The following is a 24783-nucleotide window of genomic DNA, read 5'->3' as shown; positions in this document are numbered from 1 at the left end:
GTATCAGTGAAATATACAATTCAAAAAATATTTATTAGAGTTCTGAAAATTCTAGCACGATTCTAACACAATTTTAAAAATGAGAAATACATTAATTCTAAAAAACTCAAACTATGTAATCAATTGTTATTATGATTATAAAAATAAGAAACAAATAATTTTGAACCAGCCATGAGAGACATATTCTCGCTACAAAAAAACCTAAAACATTCTCGTGCACATAAATTTTTATTGTCAATTTATATAATCAAAATTATATAATATATATATTTGTGTCCTCATATGCTATATTTTAAAGATTATACGTATCTCTTTATCCGTGTCGGTGTCATATCAGTGCACGTATCATTGTCTATGTTATACAATTGTCTATGTTATACAAGTAAGCATCCATGACTGAGTTTTCTATGAGGGGAACTTAACTCTTTTTTTATTATTAACCCATTTGGTAAGGAGAAAGAAAATGAAAAAGGCAAAAAGTAAAATAAAAATAAATAAATGAAAAGCTAAACTATTATAGAAGTTATTTTATTTATTTTTATAATGTTATTTACCATTGATATTTTTAATTATTATATTTACTATACTAGTTTAATTATTTATTATTATAATATTAAAATAACTAAATTTTTTTCCACAATTGATGCATATTTACAAAGAATGTTTTTTATCTCACAAAACATTTTTTCACACACCACTTCATTCAAACGAAGGCTAAAGTAATTTTGTTTGAAAAAATATTTATATTTTTATATAGGTTTCTGGTCCAGTGTTGTTTTTGTAAAGGAGAAAAAGAAAGGTGAGTGCACAAAAAACGATATGTTACTCGTATTACGTTAGTGCGCTAGAAAGTTAAGACAAGTAATTTATAATCATATGTTTCAAATCTACAAATAAAGTGGTGGTCCCTGTCATGGATTATCTTAAAAACAAATATAATTATAACAATATACTTCGTAAATAAAAAAATATTAATAATGATTAAAGTTATGAAAATAAATAAAATAAAGTACGTACGCAAAGGATCATGTTTTAGTAGGAATGTGGTCCAAAGTTGAAGCATTTCTTTCTTCATGCAAGATTCTTTATCATGGATTATCTATTAAATTTTAGAAAATAAAAGTTTACAAATAACTTTAGAAATAAATACATTACTAATAAAAACTTATTCCAGATTTATAAAAATAATAATAAAAGATATGGCTAAGGTGTATAAATTACATTTACAATTGCAAGGATGTTAAAAAATTAAAATATTGTCTAATATATATATATATATATATATATATATATATTAATAAATGAATTCATGAGTTAAGAGAAATGGAGTATTAATTACTTCTCTCTTTTTCCAATGAGTAATGATGGTCAATTGGGTGTCAACGTGTAGAACGTTGGAAAATGAAAGAGGAATCTCATGATGATGTATTAGAAGATAATGTGGGTGCATGGGTGCACAATTAAATTGTAAATCCACATAAAAAAAACATTAATATACTATTTTAAACAAAAATTCTTTAAATGATAAATTTACTAATTTTTTTTATATATTTGTATCGTGTTCATTTTTATTTAACATTCTAAACACTATGAAAATTTTAATTTGAACTCACAATAGTTATAATATTTTATTTTTACTTTCTATGTACACATTAAATAATTTGATTTTGCAAAAGTTTTTTTATCAGACAAAATAAACTAAATAAAACATTCATCAGATACTTCAACCCTTAATTGTAGGTATGATCTTCATAATTACGTAGGATCCCCATATTTTTCAACATCTAATATTATAATATGCGTGAATTTTCAACATAAATATTTATCTATATCATATGTTTAGTAGTTCAAAATATACATTATTTCACAAGTAAAATTATATTTACAAACATCAACAAATTAATAAAAACAACTATATATCTTTTATCTGCTCACTAGGGATTTCTTTCACCTGCAGCCTCATATGCTTCTGTGTAAAATACATGATCATCACAGATAAAGAAAACAAACACAAAATAAAGCACAGGGTAAGCTAGCTATAAAATAAATTTCTATATAATTTTAATTTCAAATTAATAAACATAATTCATCAAGTCTCATACAATTTCTCAAATCATCAAGTATATATTAAAATTCATAATTCATCTTTCACATGTCAGACTTCTAGTGACTCAAAATAGATAGACATTTGACTCTACTTCTGAAAGACTCGTGCATTGACTTAGACTCAGAGATTTGCATATGTCATACTATCTCACTGTGAAATCCACACAACTATGCACATAAATAATCTCAATATCATCTCTCATAGTATGACAATGTTAATTCATATAACAGGTCAAGTTAGTTATCTTTCAAACAATTTACCCCTTCATATGAATCTCATTCGACTTTTACCACCTGAATAACTTCATTTATATGATTTCATTATCTTAGAAGAGTTAGGATATCTCCTAAACGAATACCTAGTCAATGCACATCCTAAACAATCTTAACATGGTATTTGTTGGAGATCCCACATCGACTAGAGATTAGAGCCTTTCATAGTATATAAGTGGGTGCAAACCTCACCCCATTGAGCCGGTTTTATGGGGTTGAGTTAGGCTTAAAGTCCACTTCGTAATATGGTATCAGAGCCATTTTGAGCCTATCCTAGCGAGTATTTGTTGGGCCTATCGTGCCACCCGCTATCGGACCACCCAAAATATATAGTCCCAGGCACGAGCTTCTATCTATCACTCTCGGCGTGAGGGGGGTGTGTTGGAGATCCCACATCGACTAGAGATAAAGACATTTCATAATATATAAATGAGTGCAGACCTCAACCCTATGAGCCGGTTTTATGGGGTTGAGTTAGGCTTAAAGTCCACTTCGTAATATGGTATCGGGCCGCTATCGGACCACCCATAATATATAGTCTCACGCACGAGCTTCTATCTATCACTCTCGGTGTGAGGGGGGTGTGTTGGAGATCCCACATCGACTAGAGATAAGGACATTTCATAATATATAAGTGGGTGCAAACCTCAACCCCATGAGCCGGTTTTATGGGGTTGAGTTAGGCTTAAAGTCCACTTCTTAATAGTATTGTCATTCCTTAAAATACTATGTCTTGATTAAAATTCATATTCTAACTAAAAAGAGTCACATGCAAAGCTTATGCAGAGACAACTCAAACAAGTTCAAAATTTGACTAAAAGAGAAGAGCAAAAATGAACTTACTCTATTAAACATTCTGATAGGGCAATCTTGTAGTATTCACTATCAGGAGTTTGATGGCGGACTTTGATCGTCAAACTGATGAGTGAGGAGGTCAGAATCTTAGTGAGAAGGGAGATGAAGGCAAAAGGAAACTTTTAGAGAGATGATGGTTCTTTTAAAATGAAACCTGAATAACTGAATTTTCTATTTATATGCTCTTTTCATTTTAATAATAAAATATTTATGTGTTATTTTAATTGTATCACTTCTACTCTAAGATTAATTTTCTCGGTCTTTACACACCATGTAGAAAGTTCCCCTCTAATTATGTTCCAAAACTTCTTAGTAAAGGTACAATTATACTCATTTGTACTTGGGTTTTTTTACCTTCACATTACAACATAATCATCTAATCTCCTCTTCTAAAAACTCTTTTGTTAGCACCTTATTATCTTCTTTTAGTTCTGTGCTAAAATTTACATTTCCTAGATGTTATGTTTGTTTCCAAGTATGAGGAGGGAGAGGGTGTTTCTTGTATTTATTTTAGTGGTTTTGAGGGTGGGGGAAGGGTGAAAGTGTTTTTTCAATCCTCACACACAAATGAAGAGATTTGTGCTAATTTTATGTATAATTACTGCATTTTACCTAAATACCCTTGTGCATGCATTTTATTATAATATACAATATACAAAATTAAATATTATATAAATTTATTAAACAATTTCAAAAATAGTTAATTATACTATTAATAATAACATATAATTATAAATAATGAAAATAATAAAATAATAATATCAATAATACATATATAAGATAACAAATATATATAACAATAGATATTATTAGGTATGTTTTCTCTATATTGCAGGTGCTTGGATAGATGAAGCATATATGTTACAACTTAGTGCCTCAAAGCCAAAATCCAACAAAAACATAATGTATGATAGTGGGTTACTGAAAGAATAGGCTATTCTAATGCAATATTATGTTGCTCATCACGATGCAATCTCGGGTTGAACTACATAATTATTTTGAGAAATGCTAACTCAAGATAAACAAAAGCAAGAAAGTGGAATACATGAGTTATCAAGGACAAGATATTGAGGAATATTACCCGGGAAGAATTAGATTGTTCTCAAGTTTGGGTGATTTATGTACATGATTTTTTGTGTGTGAAAAAGTTGCGGTTAACTTTTTTTGGTCTATCAAAGAATATGCAATGAGAGGGTGATATGTGTATGGTTCAAGAACAAATGGGAAATCATCAGGTGCTAGTGGTGTGATAGACTATCCTAATCCTAATATTTTTATATATGAATTTAAATATCTCTTAAATGTTCAATTTATTTAATTCATTGTACTAAGAAGTGAATTTTGTTTGCACTCACTTCGGCTCGATAGCGGATGACCTGATAAATGATAGGTTAAAAATGACTTCGATAGCATACTAAAAAGTGGACTTTAAGCCTAACCTAATCTCATAAAACCGGCTTACGATGTGAAATTTGCATTTACTTATATATTATGAAATGATCTAATCTATAGTCGATGTGCAATCTCTAACACATTCATTACTGATAAAAAAAAGTTAGAGATTATAGTCACAAAGTTCAACATGTCTAAAATTATAAATGCATGTTAGGAAAACATACATTCTTTTAAAATAATAAAGTTTTTTTTTTCATCAAGCTTTCACAAATAATCAACTTGTTTATATAAATAATCAATTCACAAAACCACACTTAAGAAAATACTAAAGATGCAATGCTTAAGAGTGGCATTGTGTATTTTTCCTTAAAGTAATTAAGAGTTGAGAAGTGGGGACGTAATAATGCAAACTTTGGAAAAAGATGTCTTGAGGAATATAAAGTTCAGTTTATAAATGTGTTCTTTCAGCAAAACTTTCGTAAGTGTACATGAACATAATTAACTACTACTCACGACACTGTTATTTCTTAAACATTTCCCTCCCAACTACATCTTACAAGATCATCAACAGAATATGTAGCGTCTGATTTCCTTCTTCATCGGAAAATATTACTGAACCATGGTACCATGCATACTAGAAAATATTACTTTTAATCATATACACTACAAGAAAATCATGAAATAGAAATCAATTTTTAGAGACTAAAATAATTAGTTGCAATAATAACTAAATTAGAAACCATTTTAGAAATTAAAAAAAAAATTGGTTTCTAAATTAGTTTTTATTATTGTTAAATAGTTTCTAAATTAGTATTTAATTAGCAACCAATGTTTTAACTATCAATTATTTAGTTTCTAAATTTGGTAGCAAAAACTTTGGTTGCTAATTAGATACCAATTTAGAAACTATTTAACAATAATAGAAACTAATTTAGAAACCAATTTTTTTTTTTAATTTTTAAAATGATATCTAATTTAGTTATTATTGTAACTAATTATTTTGATCTTTAAAAATTGATTTTTATTTCATGATTTTCTTGATAGATGCCCTGTTTATTACCTTTGTGCAAGACTTTCAAAATCACTTTGTTCATCATTTCTCTTATTTCCAACTTCTATTTTATTGCCTCAATATACCATCCTTTTACAATTAATTCTATGTTAAAAAACTTATAGCTGATCATCAAGATATGATAAGCCCAATAATTGCATATTTTAATAATTAATGGTGCAAAGGCTTTTAACTATTCCTGAAGTATTCACTTTCCAGTTGTATTCAGTCTTAATGGATTGTTTAATAAACTTTCAATCTCAATAATTATGGGTTGATTCAGGAATTTTTCTAGACAAAAATGATTGTTGAACTAGTCTGTGGGTAAAATGATTTGAATGAAGACTATATGTAGCTGGGTTTGATTTGTTTGGTCATAAATATGCTGATGACTTTTAAGACAGTGTAACATTCAAAATTGTTGAGTGTTAGGTAAGGGTGGTTGTATCTTCTCTGTGGAGAAATTCTTATAAAGCACAAACAGAGAGAGGTTTCATTGAGGAGTAATTGGATGAATAGGTTTTGTTTCAATGCAACCGAAAATGATGCCAATTTTAAAAATAAAAAATAATTAATTGTTAAAGTGACTAAATTAAAAATAATTTTAAAAACTAAATAAATTTTTGATTTTTAAATTAGTTTATATTATTGTTAAATGATTTTTAAATTGATATTTAATTAACAATCAAGGTTTTTGCTATCAAATTTAGAATCTAAATAATTGGTAGTTAAAATCTTGGTTACTAATTAGATACCAATTTAGAAACTATTTAAGAATAATATAAATCAATTTTTTTTTTAATTTTTAAAATGATCTCTAATTTAGTTACTATTACAACTAATTATTTTAATATATAAAAATTAATTTTTATTTGATGATTTTCTTATAGTAATTTTCTTGTTAGGATGTTCTAATGAGAGACAGTGAGAGCTTATCCAAGGTGGTTGGAATGTGTAGAACAATGCTACTAACATGGATAGTCTAGAATAATGGTCAAACATCATTCCCACAAAGCCTCACACAAATAACTTATCATATTTAATAAATAGGAATTATAAGTGTTCTTGAAAAATAATGCTCTTACCTTATGGAAGATAAATGTTTATCCATTTTACTAGATAAAACTTTAATTTTTAAGTAAAAATAAGACAACGCCTATAAAATTGTGCCTTTTTTATTCATACATATATAAGTTCTACTCATCGTTTTGAAAGAATAAATGAGCAATCATTAAAAAATGATCTTTAAAAAAATTATTAACTAATTAGTAATTTATGATTATAACACTTTCAATACATCATAGTTAAACTATTTTATTTGAATGGATATCTGGATTCCTTTCTATTTTTAGTCTTTCTTTATGGTCTCTTTTGTTAATTTCTATTTTACTGTTTATGAAATAAAGTAATTTTAAGACTTGACTCCCACAACTTAAATCCAATTAAATGAAATAAATTACTTTTAGGACTTGACTCATACAACTTTAATCCATGGGAGGAGAAAAAACAACTATGGAACAATCTTTCATATCTAAGGCAAACACAAGTGGAATGCTTTTGCTATTTTATTGGCGATTTTAATGCGATAAGGTCTCTTAATGAGAGAAGACAATAATACATTGACAAGACATAAAAGAAAGATAGATGGGTTCAATGAGTTTACGGAGAAGAACTCACTTCTTGATGTTTTTCTTGTGGGATTAAAATTCACATGGTTCAGGTCAAATGGAAAGGCGAATAGTAGACTGGACAAAGTTTTGGTGTCACAAGAATGGTTTGACACTTGGTCGACATGTAAACAATATGTTTTCACAAGACAAGTCTCAGATCACTATGTTATTATAGTTAATACTAACTCGGTTGATTGGTACCCAAGGCCTTTTAGAACCTTGGATACATGGTTTGTAGATAAAGGGTTCGCTGATATGGTCAAAACTAAGTGGAATTCTTATATTCTGAGCAGAGAAGGTTTGACTAAATGCAAGGAGAAATTTAAAATGCTAAAACATGACTTGAAAAACTGGAACACACATGTCTTTGGTAATGTCTATACCGCGAAGAGAGGTGTAATTGCACAAATTGGAAAGTTGGACATTGAAGATGCAGACCGACGGTTGAGTGAGGAGGGTAGAAGGAAAAGAGTTTAGCTTTTTAGTGATCTCAAGGAAATTAACTGCAAAATTGAATCCATGTTAAGGTAAAAAGCTAGGATAAATTGGATTAAGCTGGGAGATTCTAATACAAAATTCTACCATTCGACTATTGCTAGGAGGAGAATGTCAAACCAAATTAAAGGTGTGGAAGTGGATGGTGTGTGGAAAGAGGACCCTATTACTGTTAGATTTGTGGTTAGAAGTCTGTTCAAAAACGCTTTTTTGAACCTAATAATCACAAGGTTAGATTTGGAAACGTTGACTTCTCTGAAGTTACTCAGGAGAAAAATATTAAGTTGTCAACAAAGATAACGGAGGAAGAGATAAGGAAGGAAATTTGGCAATGTGATGGTACAAAAGGCTCTGAACCGAACGACTTCAACTTCAATTTCATTAAAGGAAGTTGGGAAACACTCAAGTATGACATCTACCAAGCGATTCAAAGCTTTGAAAAAAAAGGAAGAATTCCAAAAGGATGCAATTGTTCCTTTATAGCCCTTGTACCAAAGATAAATGATCTTACGAAACTGGATGAGTATAGGCCAATATCCCTTGTCAGAGCAATATATAAGATTATTTCTAAAATTTTAGCTAATAGAATGAAAATTGCTTTACCAAGAGTTATTGAAAAGTATTGTAGTGGTTAATGAAGTGGTGGAGGATCTCATGAAGGGGGAAGAAGTCAGGCTTAATTATAAATGTTGATTACGACTCAGTATGTTGGGAATTCTTGTTTTATATGCTAAATAGACTTAGTTTAGTGAAAAATGGATAAGATGAATAAAAGATTGCTTAGAATCATCATCTGTATCAGTTTTGATTAATGGAAGTGTTACTCGGGAATTTACAACCACAAGGGGTCTGAGGTAAGGGGACCCAATCGCCCCTTTCCTATTCCTGGTAGTACTGGAAGGTCTGGCAGGATTGGTAAGGAAAGCATTAAACAAAAAAAAGTTGAAAGGGGTAAAATTAGGAGTTGGTCAGGTTGAGGTCTCAATGCTTTAGTTTGCAAACGAAACTCTGGTGGTGTGTCAAGCGACAAACCAAAATGTTATGACGATAAAAAAAATTTCTAAGATGTTTTAAACTTGCGGTCAGGTTAAGAGTAAATTTTCACAAGAAAAGGATAGGAGTCATAGGAGTGAAAAGTCAATAGCTCCAGGTATATGCACACATGCTAAAGTGCACTCAAATGTTGGTTTCGTTCAAATATTTGAGAATAAAAGTTGGTGGTAACCCGAGGAAAAAGGAGTTCTGGAAGGAGGTTACCAACATAGTCAAGAAGAAACTATCTCTATGGAAAGAAAAGAAACTAACCTTTAGAGGAAGAGTTTGCATGATTAAATTGGTCTTCACAGCACTCCCGCTGTTTTATTTTTCCTTATTTAAAGCTCTGGTGTCAGTTTGCGAAGAAATCAAGAGCTTGTAAAGGAGGTATCTATGGGGATGGGGCAATGATAATAAGAAAATTGCTTGGATAAAGTGGGAAAACCTATGCAAACCAAAGAAGGAGAGGGTCAGAGGATAAAGGAAGTAAGAAGCTTTAATAAAGCATTGGTTGCGAAATGGGTGTGAAAATGGAAAGTGGAATCGTCAAGAATGTGGAGAGAGGTGATTTTTTCTAAGTATGACAATGGAATGGGTAAGAGAAATTCTAACCTCTGCAAGTCATGGTTTTGGTAATGGTGTGACTTGTGCAATATCTATGAAGAAGGACAAATAGGGAGTTGGTTCTATAATTTGGTTTTGTGGAAAGTTGGGACAGGGAAAGAAATTTTGTTTTGGGAAAATAAGTGGTTAGGTAACTTAACCTTGAAACAAAAATATCCTAGGTTATCTTAGAAGACACAACGAAAAGTATTCAGTAGGTTGGGTTGTGGAATGAAACAACGTAAGAATGGAACCTAGGTTGGAGAAGGACCTCTTTGAATAGGATAGAGAACAACTTGTACAACTCATAGTCAATTTGAATTTTGGTAATATTCAACGTGACTTTCAGGACTAGATAGTCTGGGCAGCTGAAGAAGGTGGTATCTTCTCTGTAAAATCTGCATATCGAGCCTTGCAAATGTCTATACCCTATGACAGTAACCAAGCAATGGAAGTCTTATGGGATATTAAAGTTGTGTCTAATGCCTTTATGCTAGATTAAAGGGTTCTCAAAGGAAAAATCCAAACTAGAGCTAATCTCTAGAGAAGACGTGTTTAATTGCCAACACTTATGCGCCCTTTATGTGATCTAGTAGAGGAAACAATCAGTCACCTATTTGTAGAATGTAAAATAGCTTTTCAGGTATGGTTGATGGTTTCAAAGTGGGTGGGGAAACAATCAGTTTATCACAGTGACATGAAACACCATTTGCTTCAGATTGGTTTGTTTCAATTTAATGAGAAAAAGAATCGTGCTTGGAAAGGGGTTTGGGTAGCGGTGATTTAGAGCATCTGTAATCAAAGAAATTGTGTGGTTTTTAAAGAAGGGAAGGTGGATGCAGAAGAAATCTTTAGTTTGACACAACTACTAGTTTGGTCTTGGATGAGAAGGAAAATAACAAATTTTAATTTATCTTTCTCTGATTGGGTGATTTATCCTTTAAATTGTTTACATTCCTTAAGTTGATAACAAAATTTTGTTTTGTGTTTTGTGTTGTTTAGAACAGTTTGATCATATACGTATGCTGCTTAAGGCTTTGTTGTGATGTAGATGTGATAATTATAGGTGTCCGGGTGGTAATCACATAGGCTGTGTAATGTAGTGGAGACAGGAGATATAAGATGGAGGGAGACCAGTGTGAAAGGAAGAAGCACTATGAGGACAATGATGAAAATTTGCGTACTGTTATTATTAGAAGATGTAGTTTTGGGTTATCAATCTGAGAAAAGGAAGCAAAATTTGGTAGACAAGGCAATGAGCAGGAAATCAGGAAGGATGGAAGAGGCAAAGGGTATGTTGGTCTGGTTCATGGTTCTTTCCAGCACCAAGAATGCTCCTTCAGGGAAGTAGAGTAATACTGCATAATTCAGAATGGAATTCCAAAATCATTGTGACTGTCATTTTAGCTGCATTTCCTTTGTCACAACAAATCTATGTAAGAAGGAGTTATCTTGACATGAAAGGTGAGTGAAGTGTTAAATTACACAGTGTCTAAGAAATCTTGTTGCTGGTTTGGAAAGGTTTGGGATTGTAATTATAGAAACTGTATTGGTTTTTTGAGTTGTTATGGCAGTAATGATAGTAACAATCTTTTACAATAGTTGTTGTAGTGTTAGTTATGATAAAGCATAGTAGAGTGCTAAACAAACTAGATTTTTTTTTCTTGTTGAAACATAGGAAGTGAGCTCGTCTTGATTTTTATATAGGGTTGGAACATATCTAAAGTGTTCTTTTTAATTTATTTATTCTTTGTTGGTAACAAAAACACAACTTTAATCCCTTTTTGCGAAGGACACATGTTTTTCTTCAATGGGAACTAGAAATGCAGAAAATTAACTTTGTTGGTGAAGTAAAGTATTTAGTACTTTTTTTTTCATATTATAGATTTTAAAAGTTGTTAATCATAATTATTTTATAAATTTCATGTATAATAAAGTTTAATTGGTAAATAAATTGAATTTGTATGGGGTTATATACATTGAAATTATTTGGAATGAATATTACATGTTTCACAACATATAAAATTAAACAATAAAGTTTAACTAAATAACCTGTCCGGTTAATATAAAACCAGTCTTAATTAACAGAACTGATTATGAATATAATTGTAAATGAATTTATGATTCATTTAAATAATCATTACAATAGTTGAAAAGAAATTTGGTAATCAAAATCAATTTAATGAACTTGTTGATTGTTTGTGTTAATTACATTTAATCAGCACAACTAAAGAAAAAAATATTAAGTTTGCCTTGGTATTTCACAGTAGCTCAAGACAGGAAACAGATCAATCATGTTATATCATCAAACTGTTATAACCCTTTTATCAGACAAGTCAAGTGAAAAATACCAAATCTTTTTCATGTTGGGCCTTCTCGAGTTTCTCAAAAAAAGAAATCTTTTGCTGTTCCCATCTTAACATTATCAATGTGCCAATATCATTTCTTATCATTGTTGAGTCAAGGTTCTGCTACTATTCTACTATTCTAACATGCTAAATCTGTTTCCTTTTGTCAAGAGTATCCTCATCATAGTCACATTTCACAAGGTAGGTGTCTTTTCGGCTCTTCAACCACCATGAAGTAAACATGGTTCTTGACATTACCATGAATGATTTCTTCGTTTTGTGCAGTAGAAAAAGAATGTTGGAGATTGGTATTTGTGTAAATAACTTTTATTGTTTGAATAAAAAAGTCAAATATCTTGTTTGGCTTTAGTGTAGTCATGTCAGAAGTGCCCACTCGTCCCACATTATAAGGATATTGTAGCTTCACAAGTTTCAATCCTCACAATAACACACCTTTTCCCTTACAAGAATATGAGCCTTTAAATGTAGTCTTCATCCCAAAATCCAGTTACACTTGAACCATGGAATCCATCAAGATTCTAGCCTTATGGCGGATTCTGTCCTCCTTTCTTTTGGCCTTTCTAACACACTCTTCACTCCAACTTGCTTGGTTTTCCAAAACAGTAGTTTTGGCCTCTGCTGCCAGCACAGGAACTGTTGGTGATCAAGCTGCAGCTGATAAGAATGAAGCAAATGCACTGTTAAAGTGGAAACACAGCTTTGATAATAACAGCCAAGATCTCTTGTCAACTTGGACAGGTTCTACTTCATGTCAATGGCAAGGAATTCAGTGTGACAAATCCATGTTGGTCTCCAGCATAAATCTTGCAAATTACGGACTGACAGGTACACTTTCCACCCTCAACTTCTCCGCTTTTCCCAACCTCCTCATCCTAAACATCTTCAACAACTCCTTTTATGGGACCATTCCCCAACAAATTGGTAACTTGTCCAAAGTAAATGTTTTGAATCTTTCAACAAATTCTTTCCACGGTTCCATCCCTCAAGAAATGTGGACACTAAGAAGTTTACAAGGCCTTGATCTTTACGAATGTCAACTAAATGGAGAGATTCCTAATTCCATAGCAAACTTGTCCAACTTGTCATATCTAGATTTAGGAATAAACGATTTTTCTGGCTACATTCCACCAGAGATTGGAAAGTTGTACAAGTTAGAGTATCTAAATATTAAATGTAATAAACTTTCTGGTTCCATTCCTCAAGAAATTTCAATGTTGAGAAACCTTAGGAATATTGATCTGGCATTAAATTCTCTCTCTGGTGCTATCCCTGAAACAATAGGCAACATGAGTAATTTAAATCAACTTCGCCTTTCTAATAACTCCCTTCTATCTGGGCCAATCCCATCCTCCTTATGGACCATGTCTAACTTGACCTTGCTCTTTCTTGATAACAATAATCTTTCTGGATCAATCCCTGCTTCCATAGAAAACTTGGTCAATTTACAGCAACTTGGACTTGATTACAACCACCTTTCCGGACCTATTCCTTCCACAATTGGAAACTTGACCAAGCTCACCGAGTTGTATTTACGCTCTAACAATCTTTCTGGATCAATTCCTCCCTCTATAGGAAATTTGAACAATTTGGTAACACTTAGTCTCCAAACGAACAGTCTCTCCGGAACAATTCCTGCCACAATCGGAAATTTGAAAAACCTCACCGTTTTAGAACTGTCCTTCAACAAACTTAATGGCAGCGTTTCACAAGTCTTGAATAACATTCGGAACTTGCCTTACGTGTTTCTTGCTGAGAATGATTTCACAGGCCATTTACCACCTCAAATTTGCTCTGCTGGGTCCCTAATATCCCTTAGTGCTCATCACAACCATTTCACTGGTCCAGTGCCAATAAGCTTAAAGAACTGTCCTACTATTACTAGACTCAGGCTGGAAGGAAACCAATTGGAAGGAGATATAGCACAGGATTTTGGTGTATATCCAAATTTGGTATACATTGATTTGAGCGACAATAAGTTTTACGGCCAAATTTCACCAAACTGGGGGAAGTGTCCTAATCTTGGTACCTTAAGGATATCCAACAATAACATTTCTGGTGGTATACCAGTAGAACTTGTTGAGGCAACCAACCTAGGCAAGCTTCACCTTTCTTCTAACCACTTGAATGGAAAGATTCCAAAGGAATTTGGGAATATGAAATCCTTAATTGAACTCAAGATTAGCAACAACCATCTTTCTGGAGACATTCCAAAAGAAATCGGATCACTGAAAAATCTGGAACAGTTGGATCTTGCAGAAAACCAGTTGAGTGGAACAATACCGATAGAAGTTGTAGAATTGCCCAAGTTACGAAACTTGACTTTGAGCAATAATAAAATAAACGGAAATATTCCCTCGGAGTTTAGCCAATTTCAGCCTCTTGAATATCTTGATCTTAGTGGGAATTTGTTGAGTGGAACTATACCGAGGCAGCTTGGAGAGATGAAGCTACTGCAATCGCTGAATCTCTCTCACAACAATCTTTCTGGAAATATTCCATCCAGTTTCGATGGCATTTCAGGTTTGATTTCGGTCAACATATCATACAACCAGTTAGAAGGGCCACTTCCGAATAATAAAGCTTTTCTTAATGCTTCTATTGAATCATTGAAAAATAACAGAGGCTTGTGTGGCAACCTCACTGGCTTGATTCTTTGCCCAAGCAACAACAGTCAGAAGAGGCACAAGGGCATTCAACCAGCATTATTCATTGCCTTGGGTGCTCTTTTTCTAGTATTAGGTGGGGTGTCAGTTTCACTGTATATTCTCTGTCGAAAAACAAGAAAGAAAGATATACATGCTAAAGAAAATGTACATTCAGGAAAAGCAGTGTCTGGAGAAGTGTTTTCCATATGGAGTCACGATGGAAAAATTATGTTTGAAAATATCATTGAAGCTACCGATAATTTCAACGAAAAATATCTGATTGGACTTGGAGGGCAAGGATCTGTTTACAAAGCTGAGATGCCTGCAGGCCAGGTTTTTGCGGTGAAGAAACTTCATTTGGAAAATGAAGAGAAGCCTAATTTTAAAGCTTTTGAAAATGAAATTCAAGCTCTGACAGAAATCAGGCACCGTAACATTGTAAAGCTGTGTGGATTTTGCTCACATTCACAGTTCTCATTTTTGGTCTACGAGTTCTTGGAAGGGGGTAGCTTGGATCAAATACTAATCCATGAAAAAAAAGCAGCTGCATTTGAGTGGGAAATGAGGGTAAATGCTGTTAAAGGTGTGGCCTATGCTTTATCCTATATGCATCACGATTGCTCACCACCAATAATTCATCGAGACATATCCAGCAAGAATATTCTTTTAGATTCACAAAAAGAAGCTCATATCTCTGATTTTGGAACAGCTAAGATTCTAAAACCTGGTTCACGCACTTGGACCACGTTTGCAGGCACCTTTGGGTATGCAGCTCCAGGTATGATCCTTTTCTTTTGCAATTAATTTCCACCACTTTATGTTCAAAGTATGCTTAACCATTGTTTACGTGTAGAGGAATTAAGCTAATTAATCCAATGAATGTTAAGAAGTGAAGTAAAAAAGTGTTACATGCAAATAAAAATATACGCTGGTGAAGTTGTAGCATATACAAAAACCTACTGTGGTTTTGTTAGTAACTTCAAAAGGTTTGTTTATTGTAGAGCTTGCCCTGACTATGGAAGTGAGTGAGAAATGTGATGTATTCAGTTTTGGAGTGCTTTGTCTAGAAATCATCATGGGGAAGCATCCTGGGGATCTGATATCTTCGTTGTTATCTTCATCTTCAGCAGCAATAACTCATAGCTTGCTACTAATTGATGTAATAGACCAAAGACCTCCTCATCCTCCTAAATGGGTTGTTGGGGAAGTCATTTTGGTTGCAAGCTTGGCTTTTTCTTGCTTGAGTGAAAATCCATGTTCTCGTCCAACCATGGATCAAGTGGCCAAAAAGCTTATGATGGGTAAATCACCTTTAGCAGATAAGTTCCCCAAGATCAGACTTGCACAACTCCTCTAAAGTTTTACTTAAATATTTTGTTTTTCTTTTTTGCGTCTGTGTTCATCACTTATCCTTTGTAAGTATTATGATGTAAGCTTGTTTGTTTTGTGACTGTAATAATAATAGGGGATTCACCCTCACACTGTTATATATGTTACACCACTCTTATGCTTTTGGTATATGCGTGTTGCAACAATCACTTTCTTTTTGGCTTATGCCTGTTGCAACAACCACGTACTTTGGTATATGCATGTTGCAGCAATCACATGTTCATCACTTCAATCATAATCATAATCTATTATCAGTCATTCATATATAATTAATTATAACTAAATAATATATAATCAATTATCAACATAATTGATTATGTTTTTTCCAATAATTTTTTAATATAACCTATTATTGACATAAAAGTATATGGTTTGACAGTTTTTTTACTTAATTGAAAACTTTTTTTCTTTATAATAATAATATTTAAATTAATAATTGTAAGCATTTGTACAAATAATATTAATTTTCAACATAAAAGTATCTCTTCTAGTTCTCATATCTCTTCTATTCACGACACTTTCTTACTTATTTCAATCAGTGTTTTTGATACAGCAGTTTCATTCTTTGTATTCGTTTCACTGAAAATAAGTAACACAATAAAAAAAAACACCACAAAATTCACCACAAATAATTATCACTTATTACCAGTCACACATCACCACAAATAATTATCACTTAAAAAAAACATCACATTTTTCACTATCTTTATAAAAGTATTATTGAAATTAAAAAAATATAAGAAGTTTTCTCATCCATCATAGAAATTTAACCCATTGGGTAAAAATCAAAAGCCCAATTAGATAATTCATATCATATTCTATTAAACCTACAAAGAAACAAGAAAAAGAAATTATTGAAGTAGCACACTGCTTCAACATTTCAGTGAGATTTTAGAAATATTTAACCAGAAAAATGTCCATGATTTCCACTAAAAAAATAAATAATATAAACTAATTTTAAAATAATATAATTATTAACTAAATTAAATATTATTTTATAAATTAAAAATTTATTACTAAACTAAAATATTTTTTATTATTAATAAATTTTTAAACTAATCTAATTAGCTATAAGTTTTAGCTACCTACACCATTTATAAACCTAAAATTCAGTTCGAAATATTAAACTCACGTTATATACCTAAAATTCCGTTCGAAATATTAAACTCACATTATATGTTGTATTTTGTAGCAATTAATTTTAGACTATACGTCACAATTTATTGGCAGGTGTTGTCACTTCTCCACTCAGTGTGCATGGTCTTAGACATTTTTAAATGGAGGTGACTGTTTTTTCTATTTTTTGAAAAAAATGGTAGAGTGGCTTAAATTAGCATACTACGGGAAAAGAGAGAACTCTGTGTAGTTTTTTCAAAATAAGAGAAAAAATTAAGAACGTTAAATAAAACACGAAAAACATATAATTATGTTATAATTTTAGTTTATCTCAAGTAATATTTTTTTAATCATAAAAATAATATTGTTTTTCGGTAATTAAAAATTGGTTATTATCTTATAAAATACATAAAATAGAAAAATGAGAGATAACATGTAAAAGAAATTAAGTCTCAAGTAAAGTCAACACAAAAAGTAGTTCAAATTCTTAAATTTGGTGTGTCAATATATACCATTCAAGCTGTTAAGAACCCAATTATGAGTTCATGATTAGAAATAAGCTAGCAATCAATAAACATAAGTTTTATAAAAGAATTATTCGAAATTGAAATTAAAAAAAAAACATTAGAATTGATGAAATTAACTAACGTAATAATCATTGGTAAAATAAATAAATATTTATCCTATTAAAAATTAGTAGCAGCCAAAATGTTGTGGTTAGTGAAAAAGAGTAGTACCAAAACAACAAATTCATGCACCTGAGAAAACGTAGCTCCTAGTTATACCATTAGATACGTTGTTCATGACCAGTTTTGTGGTCGAAATGGGGAAGGAACTGTGAACAATGATGAGTGTTTGGATAATTTCGAGGACACATATATAAGGGACACATTCGTAATCAAATAAACTATTTTTTAATATCACACTCATCCCTATGTTTCTCAGATAGCATTTAGATTACAGCTGCACGAACACGTGGCAGCTTCTGAACTGCTGATTTGTATGCAAAGTCAAAAGAAGGCAACAATCTCCATGCAGCATGTACTTGTACTTCTTTATAGTATGTGTAAAAAGTCCAAACATTTATCCAACAAAAAAGGACCAAACAAGCCACCTATTGTTTCCCACTAGCACTAACTCCACAACAATATTGAATCAACTCAACAATTCCTTCATCACTCTGCTTTTTTTTTTCTTCCCTTTTGACTTCAACTCCCATCATCACTTCAATCCACCCTCACTTCCGAACGAAAAACATGTTTTTGTACTTTCTTGCATGTACAATGTACAATGTAAGTGAACAACCTAAGGAAATATGGATAGAGGACTGTCATGAATCCGACATATCCACTAGGGCTTATAAATATATTTGTGTCTGTCTCTATCTCAAATCATTACCATTGATCAAGATAAGATTTGGGAAGAGAAACAATGGAGCCACAGAGAAATGGTGCTTCTTCGTTTACCAGTGCTGTGAGTCTTGACCAGCTTGGAGTGTCCTCTGTACCCCACCGTTATGTTCTTCCACCATCACAACGACCTAGCCCTCATCTTCCAGTATCCACCACTCCTCCCATTATAGATTTGTCTCTTCTTTCTAGATCAAACATCAATGAAATTCGAATTGCCTGCATGGAGATTGGTTGCTTTCAGGTATATATAGCAACATTTTAAATAAACAAATATTTTATATATATATATATATGATTTCACCAATTGTTATTACAAATTCTTGTACCAAGCTTACACATGTACATGTGTATCCACATTTACATTGATTGTGCTGTGGAATAATAGTTTTTCAAGACACCGTTGCTTAGAAGTGAGTTACATTTAGAGAGACAATTTTCAGTGCAAGGTTAGGTTCTAGAAAGACATGTGTAACCATGGTGACTTTCACTATATATTTACAGAAGACTTTAATTTGTGTAGGTTATTAACCATGGGATTGATCAATCAGTAATAGATGAAGCCCTAGAAGTCTCAACAGAGTTCTTCAACCTTCCTAATGATGAACAGATGCGTTTATTTTCTGAAGATGTTCACAAACCTGTTAGGTATGGAACAAGCCTTAATCAAGCTAGGGATGAAGTTTACTGCTGGAGAGATTTCATCAAACACTACTCCCATCCAATTTCGGACTGGATTCACATGTGGCCTTCAAATCCGTCAAATTACAGGTATAAGGTTTTTGAAATCTCCATGAGAATTTTACTAACAAAATAAAGGTATAATATCAAACTATTTTCGAAATAGACCTATTTTAATAAAAAAATTGCTGGTGCCATGATGAAAGCTTCTCTTGATGTATAAAATATACAATTCACAGACACACACAACTTGTGTTGTCAGGGAGAGTATGGGAAAGTACGTAAAAGCTGTGCAAATTCTACAAAATCAACTGATGGAAATGATTTTTGAAAGCCTGGGGTTGGACCGCAGTTACTTACATGAAGAAATCAATGGAGGGTCGCAAACACTTGCAGTGAATTGCTACCCTGCGTGTCCAGAACCTGGTCTCACCTTAGGTATCCACCCTCATTCTGATTACGGCTCCATAACTGTGCTGCTTCAAACCCGTTCAGGCCTAGAAATCAAGGACAAAAACAACAACTGGATGCCCGTGCCTTTTGTGGAAGGAGCACTTGTGGTGCAATTGGGTGACCAAATGGAAGTTATGAGCAATGGACAATACAAGAGTGTCATTCACCGAGCAACGGTTAACGGGGATGAGAAGAGGTTTTCCATTGTGAGTCTTCACAGTTTTGCAATGGACAGAAAGATGGGTCCTGCACTGGAACTTGTTGATGAACAGCACCCTAAGTCCTACAAGGAGTTCTGCTTCAGGGAATTTCTGGACTTCATATCCTGCAATGATATTGCAAAGGGTAGGTTTCTTGACACTTTAAAGCTGAACAAACCCTAGAGATATTTAGAGGGTCTAAACCCATCAATAGCAAGCTGTTTGTTAGGGGTTGTTTTATGAAGTGGTCTAAAGCAATAGGCATACAAGTATATGTGTTTTTTCCCTTCTTTTTTTCTCCCTTTAGCGTGTGGCTAGCTATGGATCTCATATAGTATGTACTTGGAATAAAGAAAATATATAAATAAAGTTCAGCTTTTACCAATGAAAGACACCAACATCGCACACAGATTGCCATAATATTGAAGTCCTCGATCTACATTTCTCACCATTGTTTTTCTGGATAATATGTAAAATTGGCCTTTAAAGAAGAAACAATGAATTCAAACTTTACCCGGATTTTCCCTTCGTTTCTCCTCTTCTTTTCTTCATTGCAGAAAGCCTTTGTGTGGCAGGCTTGTAAGATGAACACTCCCTAACGTTCTTGAAGCCTAATATATAGCATTCTCCCATAGTTAACACGTGGAGAAGAAGCACATCGTGGAGGGTCGTCTACCCAACACGTAGAGAACATATTTTGGTTACTTTTCTTTTCTTTCTCGTGGAGGCTTCTCAACTCAACACGTAGATACACCAATTCTTTATTTATTTATTTTAAAACAGTGCCCCTATTTTCTTGCATTATTCTATCTGCCTTTTGTTAATTCTTAGCATCTTTCTCCCACACTTCTTTTAAGTATTGCGTGTGCGCCTCTCACACACATCTGTATCGACATTGACATTTGTAGAATACTTATCAGTGAACTGTTTAATTCAAAAAAATATTTGTTAGATTTTTGAAAATTCTAAAGGTGTAAATACAATAACTTTCTAAAAAACTTAAATTTATTGTATAAATTTTTATTATGATTATAAAAATAAGAACAAATTTTTTTGAACCCGTCATGAAAAATATTTTTCTGCCCTCAAAAGAATCTGAAACATACTTTTGCACATAAATATTTATTTTGAATTTATATAATTTAAAATTATATAATATATAAATGTGTATCCCTATTCTACATTTTAAAAATTATACATATCTTCGTGTCCGTATCTATATATGTAGTAGCTCCCTACTCGAGTTGAAACTGATCCTAACTACATCCATAATCAAGAACACAAGTGTCTTCTTTCCTCCCACATACATGCCCTTACATTTTCTGCCTATAACACTTATTTGGATGCATCTGACAATGATGGTGTGGTTGTTCTACTGCGGGATCAACACAACCAACACACTCAGACAAACACAAGGCCACCACCACCGTAGTCCTGTGGTTGGTTCTAACTTTTTCAGGTGTTTCACAAGCCAACAAGGAGAATTAGTTTCAGGAAGAGATTAACGGTATAAAAGCCATTGCACAGGTATAACTTCATTCATCGTATCTGATTTAAAAGAAAAAAAAAAGTAACTCGTAAAGAAAAGGAAAAATTTATCTTGACAACTCATTTTTTACTTTACAATTGTTTAACAAGTTCAAATAATAATGATATATTAAATTAACTTATTTAATTGAAATATAAATTAAATTATTAAATACAAAATTAATAAAATTAATTATAAAGAAGGAGGGTAAATTTGGGTAGAAGCAATTACTCTAAGCAACGGCACCATTGCAGTATCATTTAAGAATAATAAATGATAATTTGACAATTATTGTATATAACTCTTGATATATGTCATTTAAGAAGATAGTTTGATAATTATTATTGATATGTTTTAATATGATAGGTTTAGAAATAAATATATAATAAGAAAAATTATAAATAAATAATATTAAAACAGTATTATTGGAAGTTGTAATATGTTGTATAAAAAATTTGAGTTGGAAATATATTAAAATCGTCGCCCTGTATCCACCTCAATTACAGAATAGATAAGATCAAATTAAATTTATAATACAAATGTGTAGAAATTTCATCTCATAAAACCTTTTGTAATATTGGGTTAAATATAAATTTATTTACCAAAATAAACCTTAATAGGCAAGGAATAGCTTATATTTGGTCAGATACATTATAAACATTCTTTTATAAACCTCATTCTTAATATATATGAGATAATCATGTATATATTGACTGTCAGCTTCTAATAGTTTGCTATATTATTAGTTTTTTATTATCTTTTTTTATTTTGTTAACAACTAATCAATTAGTATAATTCTTTCTATTTAAAGATTAATTATAATTTTTTCTATCCATACAAATAATTCTTCTTAATAAAAAAAACCACTTAGACAATAAAATTGTTTACATACAACAAAATTTTAAAAAAAAGTTATTTTATAATTACTTTTAATAAAAATATTTTTATAATTAATAACATGTTTTTACTTTAGTAGTTATTAGAAAACTAATTGTTATAAAATTTCAAATATTTTCATCTAATAAAACTGTGAACACGCGTTGCTAATATTAATAATATTAATAAAATTGATAATATTAATAATATCAATAAAATTAATAATTTTTAACGATTTACAAAGTACATTTCTTTTTTTACACATTTTAACGATATAATAATTTTTATTTTTTAATATATATATTATCTTTAAAGAAATAATATACTTAATTGTTTTAATAATTTAATAAATAAATTCATTAAAAAAATGTTATATATTATAAATTGTAGTAAACTTAAATAGATTCATGAACATTAATTTTTGTTTGGTCTTCTATTTAAAAAAAAATATTATTACAAAATTATAAGATTATCATATATTAATTCAATATTATGTATTAATTCAATAAAGTTACAATTATTATAAATTTATAATGCAATATCTAAAGAAAATACAAACTTTTTAAAATATTTAAAAGTACCACATAAGTATGACAATATCAAGTTAAAAGATTTGTATGTGGGGATGATGTGATCACCATCTCAAATTTGCTTTCAGCATGACTTGTTTTTTTAGTAGATTAGAATTTGATTGAGATTGGAATGTGAAATTGTAGATATGGTAGATGTTGTAGAATTTATATTGGTTTTGATTTGAAGAAGTCAATTAATGTATTTGAATAGTTCGATGAATCACTTAAAGTGTAATGTTTGATGAGTATTGTTTATTTTTTTATGATTTTGGTTTAGAAAGCATATGTGTGTGCGCGCACACCTGTGTATAGATTGACATAATAACTCAATAATAGTACTTGAAAAAATATGAACAAAGTGGTATCTATTTTGATGTTATATTTTGTAAAGTTATGATTGTGAAATTTTGAAGGAAAACTTGAAAGATAACACTTTGACACATTTTTGTACTGCATGTCTCGTTCAAGCGAAAGATCCTTACTCAAGCTAGATCGATGCAGTGAGTTTTGGGTTGTTTCAAAATCTATTCTCGCTTAAGTGAAAATAGGATGAAAAATAAGGTGTTTTTCAATCCATTTTTGCTCAAGTAAGAAGAGAGATGTATTTTTGAGAGAGATGTATTTTGAAGTAAGAAGAGAGATGTATTTTGAAGTACTGTACAAATATATATATATATATATAAAAAAAAAAATTAATACATCTTATATGATTATATGTGAATAAAATAAGGATATTACATTTTTTCCTTGGTAGGTACATTACGGACATATTTCTGCAATAAAATAGTTTTTTTCTAGTGAAAATTGAGAAAGGAGAAATATGTAATAATTAGTTCAAACGTTGTGTCCACCCACCACAAATGCCATTATTGGTGGATGAATGGTCGTTGAAGTGATCGTAAAAAGTCATGAGACGCAACAATAATTTTGAAAACTATTCATAACCTATGTCCACCTGCATCTAAACTCATATCATCATCTTTAACTCAATCCATCTATAAATATTGCAGTGCAAAGCGATCAAAAGCCACATCCACCAATCGAAAATCATGAGCTATCCCATTATTATATATCTCTTTCATTTCTTCACTGCGTTTATTTCTCTGAGTCGCTCCCTTTAGGATCATGCGATATGCCATGGTGATCCATTCTAGTGTCTCAAACCAGTGACATAGGTTTTGGTTTATGAGCTAGCATGGAATGTTTTAAGTTTTCATTGTTTAATGATGAAATGATTATCAGTAACCTGTTCATGTTTCTTATCACTCTCTTATTTTGATATGTTTTTCATGAAAATTCTTGTTGTTCAACTCCTTTGTGATTGCATCAGTGGAAGAATTTGTTTTCAGTATATATATTTTCATACTTTGTTATGATCATCAACAATATCGTGATTTTCATTATTTTTGTTGCTGATAAGTGAGAAAACAGAGAAGGAAGCAAATAATAGTGAATATATATTATAATGTAATAGCATCTCCAAAAGGTCCTAACGAACATGAATGGATAATTTGATACACTAGTATGGATCACTTTTGCGAATATCACATCACAAACTATGGTGTTATGTTGGTAAAAACTGCAAGGGAATTCATGGTGTAGGAAAGAGGTTTTTCCTAGAAAGGATTTTCCAACACAAGGTGAAATGCTGGTATGCACAGGTATATCATTTCTTCTTCGAATATCATTTCTTGTTACGAATGATAAGTAGTTTTGAATGGTTGGGATATTTCTTAAATACTTTATTTTTTTTATTTTTTTATTGATAAAAAATATCATTTTTTATTACGAATATATTGATGTTGATGCATAGGAGGAAAATTAAACTTTAATCCAATGGAACTTTGTAATATCTCCAGTACCAAATTTCTAAGAAAATATATCCAGACAAACATACACTTAAACTATTTCATAAAAAAATAGTTTTTTCCTTACAAACAACCATAAATGTACCATTTTTTGAAATATCTTTATCAAAAGAGATTGATGCAATTAATTTGGAGGAAAATTAAAAATAAAAATACTCCTTAAAAATTGGAGACATGAATTAAAAAGTATTTTG

The 24783-nt window shown here is 31.2% G+C and overlaps 2 protein-coding genes and 2 long non-coding RNA genes across 4 annotated transcripts; 2 read left to right on the top strand and 2 right to left on the bottom strand.

Moving 5' to 3' along the window:
- Positions 1-1777: 1777 nt before the first annotated feature.
- On the bottom strand, positions 1778-9594 carry LOC137823595 (uncharacterized). Its single transcript, XR_011083152.2, has 3 exons — positions 9151-9594; positions 3223-3297; positions 1778-1969 (listed from the first exon to the last, which is right to left on the bottom strand). It is a non-coding gene; the product is annotated as an uncharacterized LOC137823595 (long non-coding RNA).
- A 2649-nt stretch (positions 9595-12243) lies between these two features.
- On the top strand, positions 12244-16015 carry LOC137826089 (uncharacterized). Its single transcript, XM_068631938.2, has 2 exons — positions 12244-15275; positions 15499-16015. The coding sequence occupies exons 1-2, from the start codon at positions 12353-12355 to the stop codon at positions 15852-15854; spliced, it is 3279 nt and encodes a 1092-aa protein (XP_068488039.1). The 5' UTR covers positions 12244-12352; the 3' UTR covers positions 15855-16015.
- Positions 16016-18031: 2016 nt separating this feature from the next.
- LOC137826844 (uncharacterized) lies at positions 18032-20335 on the bottom strand. Its single transcript, XR_011083596.2, has 3 exons — positions 20260-20335; positions 19453-19870; positions 18032-18630 (listed from the first exon to the last, which is right to left on the bottom strand). It is a non-coding gene; the product is annotated as an uncharacterized LOC137826844 (long non-coding RNA).
- On the top strand, positions 18434-19995 carry LOC137826843 (flavanone 3-dioxygenase 3). The gene is made up of 3 exons (XM_068632989.2): positions 18434-18655; positions 18935-19182; positions 19355-19995. Exons 1-3 carry the CDS (start codon positions 18434-18436, stop codon positions 19926-19928), a joined length of 1044 nt encoding a protein of 347 aa, XP_068489090.1. The 3' UTR covers positions 19929-19995.
- Positions 20336-24783: the final 4448 nt, after the last annotated feature.

Source organism: Phaseolus vulgaris, chromosome 8, assembly GCF_051622355.1.
Source record: "Phaseolus vulgaris cultivar YP4 chromosome 8, ASM5162235v1, whole genome shotgun sequence".
In the NCBI taxonomy this organism is placed as follows: domain Eukaryota; kingdom Viridiplantae; phylum Streptophyta; class Magnoliopsida; order Fabales; family Fabaceae; genus Phaseolus; species Phaseolus vulgaris.
The sequence above is the reverse complement of the archived record's forward strand: the minus strand, read 5'-3'. Positions and strand labels throughout refer to the sequence as shown.